Source organism: Agelaius phoeniceus, chromosome 37 (assembly GCF_051311805.1).
Source record: "Agelaius phoeniceus isolate bAgePho1 chromosome 37, bAgePho1.hap1, whole genome shotgun sequence".
NCBI lineage: Eukaryota > Metazoa > Chordata > Aves > Passeriformes > Icteridae > Agelaius > Agelaius phoeniceus.
This window is the reverse complement of record NC_135302.1, coordinates 1,850,281-1,867,716: the sequence shown is the minus strand read 5'-3', so window position 1 is coordinate 1,867,716 and position 17,436 is coordinate 1,850,281. Positions and strand designations below refer to the sequence as shown.

The 17,436-nt window shown below is 61.0% G+C and overlaps 1 protein-coding gene across 1 annotated transcript; it reads left to right on the top strand.

Annotated features, from left to right (window-relative positions):
- Positions 1-1,261: 1,261 nt before the first annotated feature.
- Positions 1,262-17,179, top strand: LOC143696669 (scavenger receptor cysteine-rich domain-containing group B protein-like). Its single transcript, XM_077193254.1, has 16 exons — positions 1,262-1,334; positions 4,406-4,420; positions 5,544-5,618; positions 5,756-5,788; positions 5,943-5,963; positions 6,143-6,175; positions 6,259-6,279; positions 6,386-6,712; positions 7,794-7,874; positions 7,954-8,283; positions 9,987-10,114; positions 11,932-12,127; positions 13,994-14,362; positions 15,386-15,754; positions 16,729-16,830; positions 17,079-17,179. The coding sequence occupies exons 1-16, from the start codon at positions 1,262-1,264 to the stop codon at positions 17,177-17,179; spliced, it is 2,274 nt and encodes a 757-aa protein (XP_077049369.1).
- The last annotated feature ends 257 nt before the right edge of the window (positions 17,180-17,436 follow it).

The window sequence follows — 17,436 nt, the reverse complement described above, 5'->3', positions numbered from 1 at the left end:
CTCACCTGAGCCCCTCCCCCCTCTCACCTGAGCCCCTCCCCCCTCACCTGAGCCCCTCCCCCACTCACCGCAGAGCCCCCACAGGTGCAGGAGCAGCCCCAGGTGAGCCCCCAGGTGAGCGGGGCCCCCAATCCTCATGGCAGGTGAGGGCAGGTGGGCTCAGGTGGGCTCAGGTGGGCTCAGGTGGGGTCTCAGGAGAGGCTGAGCTGGAGCACAGGTAAAGGGGGATGGGACAGGTGAGGACCAGGACAGGTAAAGGGGGATGGGACAGGTGAGGGTCCCCCCAATGGTTTAGGATCCCCCCCACCACACCTGAGCCAGGTGTCCAACCCCAGGTGTGTCCCCACACCCAGGTGACCCCAGGTACCCCAATGTCCCCCCAGGTGTGCCCAGGTGTCCCTCAGGTGTCCCAGGTGTACCCAGGTGTGTCCCCAGGTGTCCCCATGTCCCCCCAGGTGTGTCCAGGTGCCCCCAGGTGTCCCTCACCTGTCCCCAGGTGTCCCTCAGGTGTCCCAGGTGTACCCAGGTGTCCCCAGGTGTCCCTCACCTGTCCCTCTCAGGTGTCCCATGTCCCCCCAGGTGTGTCCCAGGTGTCCCTCAGGTGTCCCCATGTCCCCCCAGGTGTCCCTCACCTGTCCCCAGGTGTCCCCCCCCAGGTGTTCCCATGTCCCTCCCCAGGTGTCCCTCACCTGTCCCCAGGTGTTCCTCACCTGTTTTTTTCTCTCCCCCCTTTCCCCTCTCAGCTGTTTCTGTTCCGTTCCCGCTGAGGCTCTGACGCAACCGCGCCCCGCCCCCCGTCAGACCCCGCCCCCCGCCCCTCCCCCGGGGTCACGGCGGGGTCAGATGAGGGGGGGGGGAGGGGCGGGGTCAGATGAGGGGAGGGGCGGAGTCAGCTGGAGAGGGGCGGGGTCACATTGGAGAAGGGGTGGGGTCAGCTGGGGAGAGGCGGGGCTGCAATGGGGCGGGGTCAGCTGGGGTGGGCGGAGTCACGGAGGGGGCAGAGGACAAGGGGGCGGGGTCACGTGGGAGAAGGGGCGGGGTCAGCTGGAGTGAGGGGCGGGGCCACCCGGGGAGGGGCGGGGTCACAGAGGAGGGGCGGGGTCACTTGGGGGGAAAGGGGCGGGGTCACCCGATGGAGGGGCGGGGTCACGTGGCAGGGGTCAGGTGGGCGGGGTCTCGGGGAGTTGGGGGCGGGGTCTCGGGGAGTTGGGGGCGGGGTCTCGGGGAGTTGGGGGCGTGGTCTCGGCGCTCACCTGCGGCCATGGCGGCTCCAGGTGCTCGGGGGGGGCTCGCGGGGCTCACCTGGGGCCTCCTGGGGCTGCTGCACCTGGGCGGTGAGTGACGTCATCGGGGGGGGCGGGGCTTAGCCCAAACCTGGGGGATTCTCGCCCAAAAAATTCGGGGATTTTAGCCCAAAAAATTCGGGGATTTTACCCCAAAATTGGGGGATTCTAGCCCCAAAATTGGGGGATTTTAGCCCAAAATTGGGGGATTTTAGCCCCAAATTGAGGGATTTTTAGCCCCAAAATTGGGGGATTTTAGCCCAAAATTGGGGGATTCTCGCCCAAAAAATTCGGGGATTTTAGCCCAAAATTGGGGGAATTTTTAGCCCAAAAAATTTGGGGATTTTAGCCCAAAATTGGGGGATTTTAGCCCAAAAAACTGGGGGATTTTAGCCCAAAAATTTCGGGGATTTTACCCCAAAAATTTCAGGGATTTTACCCCAAAATTGGGGGATTCTAGCCCAAAAAATTCGGGGATTTTAGCCCAAAACGGGGGGATTTTAGCCCAAAATTGGGGGGATTTATCCTAAAAAAATCAGGGATTTTATGCCCAAATTTCGGGGAGGGGGGTTACGAAAAAAACTGGGGGATTTTATCCCAAAATTCGGGGATTTTATCCCAAAAAATGTAGGGATTTCATCCCCAAAATTGGGGGATTTTATTCAAAAAAATTCAGAGCTTCTATCCCAAAATTGGAGGGATTTATCCCAAAAAATTTAGGGATTTGCGCCCAAAATTTGGGGATTTAATCCCAAAATATTTGGGAATTTTATTCCAAAAATTGGGGGCTTTACCCAAAAATTCGGGAATTTTATCCCAAAATTGGGGGGATTTATCCCAAAAAAAATTCGGGGGTTTTACTCCAAAATTTGAGAATTTTATCCCAAAATTGGGGGGATTTATCCCAAAATATTTGGGAATTTTATTCCAAAATTGGGGATTTATCCCCCCCAAAAAAAAAATTCAGAGATTTTATCCCAAAATTGGGTGATTCCATCCCCAAAAATTCAGGAATTTTATCTCAAAAATTTCGGGAAATTTTTTCCCCCCCAAAAAAATTCCGGATTTGGGGCCAAAATTCAGGGATTTTATTCCAAAAAAAATCCGTATTTCATCCCAAAATTGGGGAACTTTATTTTTAAAAAATTCAGGATTTGACCCCAAAATTCGAGGATTTTATCCCAAAATTCCATTTTTTTTTTTCCACCACCAAAATTCTCTCTTTTTTTCCCAAAATTCCCCTTTTTTTTGCCCCCCCCCCCATTCCCCTCCCTCCTCCCCTTCTCCAAATTCCGGGAATTTCCCTTTTCCCGCCCATTTTTCCCGGGAATTCCGCCCCGCCCCCGCCCTTGGCTCCCGATCGATTTTTGGGGGCAAATTCCGCGATTTTGGGGCCCCCGCGCGACCTTCGGCCCCTCCCGGATCCCGAATTCCCGAAATTCCCAGAATTTCCCAGAATTCCCCAATTCCCCCTCCCCCTTTTCCCCCAAATTTTCCCGATTTTTTTCCCAAATTTTCCCAAATTTTCCCCATTTTTCTCTTCCCTTCCCCCACTTTCCGCCTTTTTCCTCGATTTTATCCCCAAAATTTTCCCCGATTTTTCCCAAATTTTCCTCATTTCTCCCAATTTTTCTCCTCCCTTCCCCCACTTTTCCCCCTTTTCCTTCAATTTTCCCCCAATTTTCCCCAATGTTTTCTCATTTTCTTCTTTTTTTCTCATTTTCCCCCATTTTCTTTTATTTTTCCCAATTTTTCTCCCCCTTTCCCCACATTTCCCCAATTTTCCTGATTTTTCCCAATTTTCTTCTTTAATTCCCCCATTTTTCCCATTTTTCCTCAATTTTCCCCCAAAATTTCCCAATTTTTCTCCTCTCTTCCCCCATTTTCCCCCTTTTTCCTCGATTTTCTCCCCAAAATTCCTCAGATTTTCCCCTTTTTTCCCCATTTCCCCCCAATTTTCCCACATTTTTCCTCTCCTTTTTTCTCCACATTTTCCCTAATTTTTCCCCAATTTTCCCCTTCCCCTTTTGCCCCAATTTTTTCAAAATTTCCAAAAAATTCCCACTTTTTTCCCCCTTTCCCCCAAACTTTCCCAATTTTCCCTCCTTTTCCCCATTTTCCCCGATTTTCACAACTTTTCCCTATTTTTTCCTCGTTTTCCCCATTTTCCCCATTTTTCTCCTCTCTTCCCCCACTTTTCCCGATTTTCCTGCATTTTCCCTTTTTTCTCCTTCTTTTTCCCGCTTCTCCCACATTTTCCCCATTTTCCCTCCCTTTTTTCCCATTTTTTCCCCAATTTTCCCCCAAATTTTTCCCCATTTCCCTCCTTTTTTTGCCCCATTTTTCCTCCCAATTTCTCCCAAATTTTCTCCTCCTTTTCCCCAAATTTTCCCGATTTTCCCCCAAATTCTTGGCTTCCCCCATTCCCATTTCCCCCCTTTTTTTTTTCAAATTTTTCCCCCAATTTTTCCCAATTTTTCACCTCCTTTTTCCCAGATTTCCCCACAATTTTTTCCCACTTTTTCCCCAATTTTTCTCCTCCCTTTTCCCCCCCAATTTTCCCCAAATTTTCTCCTCCTTTTCCCCAAATTTCCATGATTTCTCCCCGAATTTTTTCCCACTTTCACCCCAATTTCCCCCCCTTTTTTCCCCAAATTTCCCGATTTTCCCACATTTTCTTCTCTTCACTAAATTTTCCCAATTTTCCCAAACTTTCTCCTCCCTTTTCCCCACATTTCCCCAAATTTTCCCCACTTTTCCTCAATTTTCCTCGATTTCCCCAAATTTTCCCAATTTTCCCAATTTTCTTCTCCCTTTTCCCTCATTTTCCCAATTTCTCCCAATTTTCCTCAAATTTTCCCCGATTTCCCCAAATTTTCCCAATTTTTCTTCTCCCTTTCCCCATTTTTTTCCCCTTTTCCCTCTTTTTTCCCCGTTTTCCCTCCCTCCTTCCATTCCCCCAAACCCCCTCACCTGTCCATGCCCACCTGTGCCCACCTGAGCTCACCTGGACTCACCTGTCCCTCACCTGTGCCCACCTGGGCACACCTGGACTCACCTGTGCTCACCTGTCCCTTTCCCCACCCCTCCCCCACCTCACCTGTCCTTTCTCTTTCCCACAGGTGTGCTGTGCTCAGGTGAGTCCATACAGGTGTGCCCAGGTGAGCATGGACAGGTGTGCACAGGTGAGTCCAGGTGTGCACAGGTGAGCACAGGTGTGCCCAGGTGAGTTCTGACCAGGTGAGTCCAGGTGTGCCCAGGTGAGCATGGACAGGTGTGCACAGGTGAGCCCAGGTGAGTCTGACCAGGTGAGTCCAGGTGTGCATAGGTGAGCATGGACAGGTGTACACAGGTGAGTCTGACCAGGTGTGCACAGGTATGGACAGTAGAGTTCAGGTGAATACAGGTGTGCACAGGTGTGCATGGACAGGTGAGCACAGGTGAGTCCAGGTGTGCACAGGTGTGCATGGACAGGTGAGCACAGGTGAGTCCAGGTGTGCACAGGTGTGCATGGACAGGTGTGCTCAGGTGAGTCTGACCAGGTGAGTCCAGGTGAGTCCAGATGAGTCCAGGTGTGCACAGGTGAGTCTGACCAGGTGTGCACAGGTGAGCATGGACAGGTGTGCACAGATGAGTCCAGGTGTGCACAGGTGAGCATGGACAGGTGTGCACAGGTGAGTCTGAACAGGTGTGCTCAGGTATGGACAGGTGAGCACAGATGCATCTGAACAGGTGTGCACAGGTGAGCAGGGACAAATTTACACAGATGTGCCACAGGTGAGTCTGACCAGGTGTGCCCAGGTGTGCACAGATGTGCATGGACAGGTGCGCAGAGGTGAGTTGAGGTGAGCAGGGACAGGTGTGCTCAGGTGCGCTATGTGCAGGTGAGTGCGGGCATGTGAGTCTGGACAGGTGTGCACAGGTGAGCAGGGACAGCCACAGCTGTGTGCAGGTGATGCACCTGGGCACACCTGGCCACACCCATTGCACACCTGGGCACACCTGGCCACACCTGGCCACACCCATTGCACACCCATTGCACACCTGGGCACACCTGGGCACACCTGGCCACACCCATTGCACACCTGGCCACACCCATTGCGCACCTGTGCATGCACACCTGGCCAGGGGGGTGGGGCTCAGCACCTGCGCAGGCCCCATGGCCACACCTGCCCAGGTGAGGCCTCAACACCTGCCCAGGTGCCCCCAGTCCCCATTGGGTGCCCAGGTGAGCTCACCTGTGCCCGTTCCGCGTTCCAGGTGTGCCCCCAGGTGAGGCCCTGCTGGGCTCAGGTGCCACCCCGGAACCCTCAGGTGAGAACATGGCGCCCACAGGTGAGCTCCTGACACCCCCAGGTGCGCTCACCTGTCCCCATTGGGCGCCCAGGTGAGCCCCATTGGGTGCCCAGGTGAGCTCACCTGTCCCTGTTGGGCGCCAACCTGAGCTCACCTGTCCCCGTTCTGCGTTCCAGGTGTGCCCCCAGGTGTAAGCCCGGAACCCTCAGGTGAGTTCCTGACACCCCCAGGTGAGCTCACCTGTCCCCATTGGGCGCCCAGGTGAATCCTGGGCACGCCCCCCTGAGCTCACCTGTCCCCATTGGGTGCCCAGGTGCTGCTGCTGCAGCGCCCAGGTGAGCTCACCTGTTCTGTGTTCCTCAGGTGTGACCCCAGACCCCTCAGGTAAGAACCGGACACCCCCAGGTGAGCCCCGTTGGGTGCCCAGGTGAGCTCACCTGTCCCCATTGGCTGCCCAGGTGAATCCTGGGCACGCCCACCTGAGCTCACCTGTCCCTGCTGGGCACCCAGGTGAGCCCTTGGCGTGCCCAGGTGAGCTCACCTGTCCGCATTCTGCGTTCCAGGTGTGCCCCCAGGTGCAAGCCCGGAACCCTCAGGTGAGCTCCTGACACCCCCAGGTGAGCTCACCTGTCCCCATTGGGCGCCCACCTGAGCTCACCTGTCCCCATTGGGTGCTCAGGTGAGCCCTTTGTGTGCCCAGGTGAGCTCACCTGTCCCTATTGGGTGCCCAGGTGAGCTCCATTGAGCACCCAGGTGAGCCCCGTTGTGCGCCCAGGTGCGCTCACCTGTCCCCGCCGTGTGCGCAGGTGAGCCCTATCGGGAGGGCCAGGTGCGCCTGGCCGGGGGCCCGCACAGGTGCGCGGGGCGCGTCGAGGTGTTCCACGCGGGCAGGTGGGGCTCGGTGTGCGACGACACCTGGGACCTGGCGGCCGCGCGCGTCACCTGCCGCCAGGTGCGCTGCGGCCCCGCCCTCTGGGCGCCGGGCGGGGCGCAGTTCGGCGAGGGGGCGGGGCCCATCTGGCTGGACGGGCTCAGGTGCGAGGGCAGCGAGGCTCACCTGGGCCAGTGCGCCGGGCACACCTGGGGACAGCACAGGTGCAACCACGCCGAGGACGCCGGAGCCGCCTGCGCAGGTGAGGGCGGGGGAGGGCAGGGGAGCTGTGCCACACCTGTGCCCAGGTAACCCAGAACCCCTCACCTGTCCCACACCCCACACCTGTGCCCAGGTAACCCTGACCTCCTCACCTGTCCCTCACCTGTCCTGTCCCACACCTGTCCCACACCTGTGCCCAGGTAACCCTGCCCCCCCCACCTGTCCCAGGTGACCCCCAGGTAACCCTGCCCCCCCCACTCACCTGTCCCTCACCTGTCCCTGGTAGCCCCCAGGTGACCCCCTCCAGGTAACCCTGCCCCCCACACCTGTCCTGTCCCTCACCTGTGCCCAGGTAGCCCCCAGGTAACCCTGACCCCTCACCTGTCACTCACCTGTGCCCAGGTAACCCCCAAGTAACCTTGACCCCTCACCTGTGCCCAGGTAACCCTGCCCCCCCCAAACACCTGTCCTGTCCCTCACCTGTCCCAGGTAACTCCCCCAGGTGCCCCTGACCCCACACCTGTCCCTCACCTGTCCCCAGGTAACCCTGACCCCCTCACCTGCCCCTCACCTGTCCCTCTCATTCCCTCACCTGTGCCCAGGTGCCCCCAGGTAACTCCCCCAGGTGCCCCCAGGTGACCCTGACCCCACACCTGCCCCTCACCTGTGCCCAGGTGCCACCCTCAGGTGCCCCTGACCCCTCACCTGTCCCCAGGTAACCCTGACCCCTCACCTGTGCCCAGGTAATTCCCCCAGGTAACCCCCCCCAGGTAACCCTGACCCCTCACCTGCCCCTCACCTGTGCCCAGGTGCCCCTGACCCCCTCACCTGTCCCCAGGTGCCCTCAGGTGCCCCTGACCCCCTCACCTGTGCCCAGGTGCCGCCCCCAGGTGCCCCTGACCCCTCACCTGTGCCCAGGTAACCCCCAGGTAACCCTGACCCCACACACCTGTCCCACACCTGTGCCCAGGTAACTCCCCCAGGTGCCCCCAGGTAACCCTGACCCCCTCACCTGCCCCACACCTGCCCCCAGGTGCCCCCAGGTGCCTCCCTCAGGTGCCCCCAGGTAACTCCCCCAGGTGCCCCTGACCCCCTCACCTGTGCCCAGGTGCCTCCCTCAGGTGCCCCTGACCCCCTCACCTGTGCCCAGGTGCCTCCCTCAGGTGCCCCTGACCCCCTCACCTGTGCCCAGGTGCCCCCAGGTAACCCCCAGGTGCCCCTGACCCCCTCACCTGTGCCCAGGTGCCTCCCTCAGGTGCCCCCCCCTCCGTGTCCCCGCAGAGTCGTCGGTGCCGGCCCCGCCCCGGCTGCGTCTCTCAGGTGCGCCCGACAGGTGCGCGGGGCGGGTGGAGGTGCTGCGGGCGCACCTGTGGGGCTCCGTCTGCGACGACGCCTGGGGCCTGCGCCAGGCCCAGGTGCTCTGCGCTCACCTGGGCTGCGGCCCCGCCCTGGAGGCGCCAGGTGCGGCCAGGTACGGCCGGGGGGAGGGGCCCATCTGGCTCGACGACGTCACCTGCACGGGGGAGGAGCTCGACTTCTTCAGGTGCGGGCACCGCCCGTGGGGAGAGCACAACTGCCACCACGGGGAGGACGCAGGTGTGATCTGTGCAGGTGAGATATGGACAGGTGAGACACGGACAGGTGTGCACAGGTGAGATAGGGACAGGTGAGCACAACTGCCACCATGGGGAGGACGCAGGTGTGATCTGCACAGGTGAGACATGGACAGGTGTGATATGGACAGGTGAGACACACCTGGGGGCAGCACAACTGCCACCACGGGGAGGACGCAGGTGTGATCTGCGCAGGTGAGACATGGACAGGTGAGCACGGACAGGTGTGATCTGCGCAGGTGAGATATGGACAGGTGTGTGCAGGTGAGATATGGACAGGTGTGCACAGGTGAGACATGGACGGTGTGATACACCTGGGGCAGCACAACTGCCACCACGGGGAGGACGCAGGTGTGATCTGCGCAGGTGAGACATGGACAGGTGAGCACAGGGACAGGTGTGTGCAGGTGAGACAGGTGAGATACACCTGGGGGTGAGCACAACTGCCACCATGGGGAGGACGCAGGTGTGATCTGTGCAGGTGAGACATGGACAGGTGAGCACGGACAGGTGTGCACAGGTGAGATAGGGACAGGTGAGCACAACTGCCACCACGGGGAGGACACAGGTGTCATCTGCGCAGGTGAGACACGGACAGGTGTGTGCAGGTGAGACAGGGACAGGTGAGCATAGGTGAGATATGGACAGGTGTGCGTGCAGGTGTGATATGGACAGGTGAGATATGGACAGGTGAGACAGGTGAGATACACCTCAGGGGAGCACAACTGCCACCACAGGGAGGATGCAGGTGTGGTGTGTGCAGGTGAGTGAGCACAGGTGTGCACAGGTGAGACAGGGACAGGTGAGCACAGGTGAGACAGGTGAGGCACGGACAGGTGAGATACACCTGGGGCAGCACAACTGCCACCACGGGGAGGATGCAGGTGTGGTGTGGGCAGGTGAGTGAGCACAGGTGTGATATGGACAGGTGTGTGTGCAGGTGAAACAGGGACAGGTGAGACAGGTGAGACAAGACATGGACAGGTGTGTGTGCAGGTGTGCACAGGTGACACAGGACAGGTGAGACAGGACAGGTGCGCACAGGTGAGACACGGACAGGTATGTGCAGGTGTGCACAGGTGAGCAGGGACAGGTGAGCACATACAGGTGTGCACAGGTGTGATATGGACAGGTGTGCATGGGTGAGGTGTGCACAGGTGTGCACAGGTGTGCACAGGTGAGCAGGCACAGCTGAGCCACGGACAGGTGTGCATGGGTGTGGTGTGCACAGGTGAGCACATACAGGTGTGCACAGGTGTGATATGGACAGGTGAGAGAGGTTTGCGCAGGTGAGCAGGGACAGGTGAGATATGGACAGGTGAGCACATACAGGTGTGCACAGGTGTGCACAGGTGTGATACGGACAGGTGTGCATGGGTGAGGTGAGCACAGGTGAGCACAGGTGTCTGCTCAGGTGAGCCATGCGCAGGTGATGTGGGAGCTCCTGCAACGCGAGCCTCACCTGTCCCACAGGTAACCCCAGCCCAGGTGAGCCTCACCTGTCCCTGTCCCTCACCTGTCCCACAGGTAACCCCAGCCCAGGTGAGCCTCACCTGTCCCTGTCCCTCACCTGTGGCCGCTCCCTCACCTGTCCCTGTCCCTCACCTGTCCCCGTCCTTCACCTGTCCATGTCTCCCAGGTACCCCCAGCCCAGGTGAGCCTCACCTGTGGCCGTTCCCTCACCTGTCTGTGTCCCCGCAGGTGAGCCCGGCTCAGGTGCGGTGCGGCTGGCGGCCGGGCCTCACCTGTGCGCAGGTAGGGTGGAGGTGCTGCACGAGGGGCGCTGGGGCAGCGTCTGCGACCGCGGCTGGGACCTGAGCGACGCCCAGGTGAGCACGGGGGGGGACAGGTGAGGGCAGGTGAGCATGGGGGTGGGGCCTGAGAGATGCCCAGGTGAGCACAGGTGGGACAGGTGAGCATGGGGGGGGGACAGGTGAGGACAGGTGGGGACAGGTGAGGGCAGGTGGGACAGGTGAGGTGGTAGGTGGGGCCTGAGCAACGCCCAGGTGAGCACAGGTGGGACAGGTGAGGTGGGGGGGGAACAGGTGAGCATGGGGGGGACAGGTGGGGGACAGGTGAGCACAGGGGGGAAGGACAGGTGAGCACGGGGGTGGGGCCTGAGAGATGCCCAGGTGAGCACGGGGGGGGGGGGACACGGACAGGTGAGCACAGGTGGGGACAGGTGAGTTCAGGTGAGTCCCTGGTGTCCCTCAGGTGCGTTTGAGGTCACTCAGGTGCGTTTGCAGCTCAGGCAGGTGCGTTACCTGCCCCAGGTGTGTTTAAGGTGACTCAGGTGTCATTACCTGCCCCCAGGTGTGTTTGTATCTCACCCAGGTGTATTTACCTGCTCCCTCAGGTGTATTTATCTGTCCCCCAGATTTGTTTAAGGTCACTCAGGTGTGTTACCTGTCCCAGGTGTGTTTAGGGTCACCCAGGTGTGTTACCTGTCCCCCAGGTGCTGTGCCACCCAGGTGTGTGTGTGCAGCTCACTCAGGTGTATTTACCTGTCCCCCAGGTGTGTGTGTATCTCACCCAGGTGTGTTACCTGTCCCGCAGGTGGTGTGCCGCCAGGTGGGCTGTGTGTATCTCACACAGGTGTATTTAGGGTCACTCAGGTGTGTTTACCTGTCCCCCAGGTGTGTTTAGGGTCACCCAGGTGTATTTACCTGTCCCGCAGGTGGTGTGCCGCCAGGTGTATTTAGGGTCACACAGGTGTATTTACCTGTATCCAGGTGTGTTTAAGGTGACTCAGGTGTGTTACCTGTCCCAGGTGTGTTTGTAGCTCACCCAGGTGTATTTACCTGTCCCGCAGGTGTATTTAGGGTCTCTCAGGTGTGTTTAGGGTCTCTCAGGTGTGTTACCTGTCCCGCAGGTGGTGTGCCGCCAGGTGGGCTGTGTGTATCTCACACAGGTGTAGTTACCTGTCTCTCAGGTGTGTTACCTGTCCCCCAGGTGTGTTCAATGTCTCTCAGGTGTATTTACCTGTCCCGCAGGTGGTGTGCCGCCAGGTGGGCTGTGTGTATCTCACTCAGGTGTAGTTACCTGTCCCCCAGGTGTGTTCAATGTCACTCAGGTGTGTTACCTGTCCCACAGGTGGTGTGCCGCCAGGTGTATTTAGGGTCTCTCAGGTGTGTTACCTGTCCCCCAGGTGTGTTCAATGTCACCCAGGTGTGTTACCTGTCCCGCAGGTGGTGTGCCGCCAGGTGGGCTGTGTGTATCTCACTCAGGTGTAGTTACCTGTCCCCCAGGTGTATTTACCTGTCACTCAGGTGTGTTACCTGTCCCGCAGGTGGGCTGTGTGTATCTCACCCAGGTGTGTTACCTGTCCCGCAGGTGGTGTGCCGCCAGGTGTATTTAGGGTCACTCAGGTGTGTTTACCTGTCCCCCAGGTGTATTTAGGGTCTCTCAGGTGCATTTACCTGTCCCGCAGGTGGTGTGCCGCCAGGTGGGCTGTGTGTATCTCACACAGGTGTATTTACCTGTCCCACAGGTGTGTTTAATGTCTCTCAGGTGTGTTACCTGTCCCGCAGGTGGTGTGCCGCCAGGTGTATTTAGGGTCACTCAGGTGTGTTCAATGTCTCTCAGGTGTGTTTACCTGTCCCCCAGGTGTGTTTAGGGTCTCTCAGGTGTGTTACCTGTCCCGCAGGTGGTGTGCCGCCAGGTGGGCTGTGGGCGGGCCCTGTCGGCGCCGGGCGGGGCGCGGTTCGGGCGGGGCTCGGGGCAGGTGTGGCTCAGTGACCTCACCTGCGCGGGCAGCGAGCGGCACCTGGGGCAGTGCCCCGCCCCCCCCTGGGGCAACAACACCTGCGGGCACCAGCGCGACGCGGGCGTGGAGTGCGCAGGTGAGCACGGACAGGTGAGGGGGGGAGACAGGTGGGGACAGGTGAGCATGGACAGGTGAGGGCGGGGGGAACAGGTGAGCATGGACAGGTGATGGCGGGGGGGACAGTGGAGACAGGTGAGCACGGACAGGTGAGGGCAGGGGGGACAGGTGGGGACAATGGGGACAGGTGAGCACAGACAGGTGAGAACAGGTGAGCATGGAAAGGTGAGGGCAGGAGGGGACAGGTGGGGACAGGTATGGACAGGTGAGCATGGACAGGTGGGGACAATGGGGACAGGTGAACACAGACAGGTGAGGGCAGGGGGGACAGGTAGGCACAGGCAGGTGAGAACAGGTGAGCACGGACAGGTGAGCATGGACAGGTGGGGACAATGGGGACAGGTGAGGGCAGGTGAGCACAGTCAGAATAGGTATGGACAGGTGAGCACGGACAGGTGAGGGCGGGTGAGAATGGACAGGTGAGGGCAGGTGAGAACAGTCAGAATAGGTATGGACAGGTGAGAACGGACAGGTGAGGGTGGGGGGGACAGGTGGGGTCGGGTATGGACAGGTGAGCATGGACAGGTGAGGGTGGGGGGGACAGGTGGGCATGGACAGGTGAGGACAGGTGAGCAGGGACAGGTGAGCAGGGACAGGTGAGGACAGGTGAGCATGGGCAGGGGGGCACAGGTACAGACAGGTGGGCAGGGACAGGTGAGAACAGGTGAGGGTGGGTACGGACAGGTGAGCTCAGGTGAGCAGGGACAGGTGGGCACAGATAGGGACAGGTGAGCAGGGACAGGTGTGTGCAGGTGTGCTCAGGTGAGCAGGGACAGGTGTGCTCAGGTGAGGGGGTGGGGCACGGCTCTGCTGTGAGGTGTCCCTTACCTGCCTGCACCTGTCCTCCATCCTCACCTGGCGCCACCCATCCCCTTGCCCCTGTAGCCCCACCCACACCCTCACCTGTCCGTCCCTCACCTGTCACCTGTGCATTCACTCACCTGTCCCACACCTGTCCCAGGTACTCACCTGTCCATCCCTCACCTGTCCCAGGTGCTCACTTGTCCCACACCTGTCCATCCCTCATCTGTCCCCCTCTCACCTGTCCCACACCTGTCACTCTCATCTGTCCATCCCTTACCTGTCCCTCACCTGTCCCTCACCCCACCTGTACCTCCCTCACCTGTCACCTGTGCATTCACTCACCTGTCCCACACCTGTCCCCCTCTCACCTGTCCATCCCTCACCTCACCTGTCCCACACCTGTCCCATCCCTCACCTGTCCCAGGTGCTCACCTGTCCATCCCACACCTGTTCATGCCCTCACCTGTCCCACACCTGTCCCCCTCTCACCTGTCCATCCCTCACCTCACCCGTCCCTCACCTGTCCCATCCCTCACCTGTCCCAGGTGCTCACCTGTCCATCCCTCACCTGTCTCTCACCTGTCCCTCACCTGTCCCTCCCTCACCTGTCCCTCACCTGTCCCCCTCTCACCTGTCCCAGGCGCTCACCTGTCCCCCTCTCACCTGTCCATCACCTGTCCCACACCTGTCCATCCCTCACCTGTCCATCCCTCACCTGTCCCCCTCTCACCTGTCCCTCACCTGTCACCTGTCCATCCCCTCACCTGTCCCTCACCTGTCCATTGCTCACCTGTCCCACACCTGTCCCACACCTGTCCATCCCTCACCTGTCTCTCACCTGTCCCCCCCTCACCTGCCCATCCCTCACCTGTCCATCCCACACCTGTTCATGCCCTCACCTGTCCCTCACCTGCCCATCCCTCACCTGTCCCCCTCTCACCTGTCCCCCTCTCACCCGTCCCTCACCTGCCCATCCCTCACCTGCCCACTCCTCACCCGTCTCTCACCTGTCTCCCCGCAGCCCCTCCCCCGTCGCCCTCACCTGCCCCGCCCGTTCCCGCCCCGGCCCCGCCCTCCCAGGTGCGCCTGGCCGGGGGCCCGCACAGGTGCGCGGGGCGGGTGGAGCTGCTGCACCTGGGCAGGTGGGGCTCGCTCTGCGGCCGCGCCTGGGACCTGGCGGCCGCGCGCGTCACCTGCCGCCAGGTGCGCTGCGGCCCCGCCCTGGCCACGCCCCCGGGCGGGCGCTTCGGGCCCCGGCAGGGCCCCGTGTGGCCGGGCCAGGTGCGCTGCACAGGTGAGGAGCTCACCTTGGACAGGTGCGAGAGGCGGCCCTGGGCGGAGAGCGGCGGCGGCTGCGGGCACGAGGAGGACGCGGCGGCCGTGTGCGCAGGTGAGGGGACAGGTGAGGGACAGGTGTGTGCAGGTGAGGGGACAGGTGAGGGGACAGGTGAGGGACAGGTGAGGGACAGGTGTGTGCAGGTGAGGGACAGGTGAGGGACAGGTGAGGGACAGGTGTGCGCAGGTGAGGGACAGGTGAGGGACAGGTGAGGGACAGGTGTGCGCAGGTGAGGGGACAGGTGAGGGACAGGTGAGCACCTGAGGGACAGGTGTGCGCAGGTGAGGGACAGGTGAGGGACAGGTGTGGGCACCTGAAACAGGTGTGCAGGTGAGCACCTGGGGACAGGTGTGCGCAGGTGAGGGACAGGTGAGCACACTTGGAACAGGTGAGGGACAGGTGTGCGCAGGTGAGCAGGTGAGGGACAGGTGTGCACCTGGGACAGGTGTGCACAGGTGGGGGACAGGTGAGGGACAGGTGAGCACACCTGGGACAGGTGAGGGACAGTGGGGGACAGGTGAGGGACAGGTGTGCGCAGGTGAGGGACAGGTGAGCACCTGGGACAGGTGAGGGACAGGTGAGCACCTGAGGGACAGGAGAGCAGGTGAGGGACAGGTGTGCACAGGTGTGCGCAGGTGTGCGCAGGTGAGGGACAGTGGGGGACAGGTGTGCACAGGTGAGCACAGGTGACGGGACAGGTGTGCGCAGGTGAGGGACAGGTGAGGGGACAGGTGTGCGCAGGTGAGGGGACAGGTGTGCGCACCTGGGACAGGTGAGGGACAGGTGAGGGACAGGTGTGAGCACCTGGGACAGGTGAGGGACAGGTGTGCACAGGTGAGGGACAGGTGTGTGCGGTGAGGGACAGGTGTGCACAGGTGAGCACCTGGGATAGGTACAGGGGGACAGGTGAGCACCTGGGGGGACACAGGTGTGCCCAGGTGAGGGGCGGGGCCAGGTGAGCACTGGGGGGGGCTCAGGTGGGCTCAGGTAATGTAGATGGGGTGAGGAGCCCAGGTGTGCCCAGGTGCCCCCAGGTGCCCCCAGGCGCCCCCACCTGTCCCCATCTCCCCCCCCCAGGTGCGGATCCCCCCCAGGTGCGGCTGCGGGGCGGGGCCGGGCCCTGCTCGGGGCAGGTGCAGGTGCTGCTGAACCGCACCTGGCTGCAGGTGTGCGGCCTCACCTGGGGGCTGCCCGAGGCGCAGGTGCTGTGCCGGCAGCTGGGCTGCGGCCCCGCCCTCAGCGCACCTGCGGGGCCTCACCTGGCGGCCCCCGAGCCTCACCTGGCGGCCCCCGAGCCTCACCTGGCCCAGCCGGGGCCGCTTTACCTGTCGGGGCTCACCTGTGACGGATCCGAGGCGCACCTGGAGGAGTGCCTGCAGGAGGGGGCGGGGCCGAGCACCTGCGCAGGTGGGGCCCCGGCGGAGCTCAGGTGTGAGATGCCCAAAGGTGAGAATGGGGGGGGGGAGGGGCTAAAGGGGAGGGGCTAAAGGGGAGGGGGAGGGGCCAAAGGTGTTGGGGGGAGGAGCTTCAGGTGAGGGATTGGTGTGGGGGAGGGGCCAAAGGTGAGGGGGAGGGGCTAAAGGTGAGGGGGAGGGGCTCCAAAGGGGGGGCTAAAGGTGAGGGGGAGGGGCTAAAGTGGAGGGGGAGGGGCTCCCAATGTGGGGGGGAGGGGCCAGAGGTGAGGGACAGGTGTGGGGGAGGGGCTCCAGGTGAGCCTCAGGTGAGGGGGAGGGGACAACGGGGTGGGGGGAGGGGCTAAATGGGAGGGGGAGGGGCTAAATGGGAGGGGGAGGGGCTCCAAATGTGAGGGGGAGGAGCTTCAGGTGAGGGACAGGTGTGGGGGAGGGGCTGCAGGTGTGAGGAGGGAGGGGCTAAAGGTGAGGGGGGAGGGGCTAAAGGTGAAGGGGGAGGGGCTAAAGGTGAGGGGGGAGGGGCTGCAGGTGTGAGGGGGGAGGGGCTAAAGGTGTGAGGGGGGAGGGGCTAAAGGTGCCGGACAGGTGAGAAAGGGAAACAGGGACAGGTGGGACAGGTGTGCAAGGTTAAACCAGGACAGGTGAGACAGGTAAAGGTGAGACAGGTGAGAAGGGAGGAGCCAGGACAGGTGGGACAGGTGAAGGTGGCACAGGTGAGAAAGGTGGGACAGGTAAGGACAGGTAAGGACAGGTGAGTACAGGTGAGAAGGGTGGAGCCAGGACAGGTGTGAAGATTGAGGACAGGTGGGACAGGTGAAGGCAGGTAAGGACAGGTGAGTCCAGATGAGAAAGGTGGGACAGGTGTGAAGGGTGGGACAGGTGAGAAGAGCCAGAACAGGTGAGACAGGTGAAGGCCAGACAGGCGTGAAGGCTGGGACAGGTAGGAACAGGTAAGGACAGGTGAGCCCAGGTGTGACGCCTCCCCCGCGCCCCTCACCTGTCCCCCAGGTGCGGCCCCCACCTGCTCCTACCTGGTGGCGCTGCTGGTGCTGCTGACGTCACTGGGCGGGGCCCTGCTCTGGCTCACCTTGCGGGCCAGGTGTGTCCCAGGTGAGTCCCAGGTGTGTCCCAGGTGAGTCCCAGGTGTCCCCCAGGTGTGTCCCAGGTGTCCCCAGGTGACCTCAGGTGTGTCCCAGGTGTGTCCCAGGTGACCCCAGGTGTGTCCCCAGGTGTCCCCAGGTGTGTCCCAGGTGTCCCCAGGTGTGTCCCAGGTGTGTCCCAGGTGTCCCCCAGGTGTCCCCCAGGTGTCCCCAGGTGTGACCCGAGGTGACCCCAGGTGACCCCAGGTGTGTCCCCAGCTCACCTGGACGCCCTGAGGGCCCCCGGCGCCATTTACCTGCCCAGGAGGGCCTCACCTGGCGAGGGGGAGGAGCTGCAGCTGATGGACGACGCCCCCTGAGCTCACCTGGAGCCTGGGACTCACCTGGAGCTCACCTGGTGGGACTCACCTGGCACCTGGAACCTCTCACCTGGAATCCTCACCTGAACCTTACCTGGCCACTCTCACCTGGCATCCCTCACCTGAATCTTTTATCTGAACCTCACCTGGAATTTCTCACCTGGAATTTCTCACCTGGAATCCTCACCTGGCCCCTCCCCCCTTTCTGGCAGGTGAATAAATTTTAAAAAATGGCGTCTGGAGCCTCCAGGTGTGAA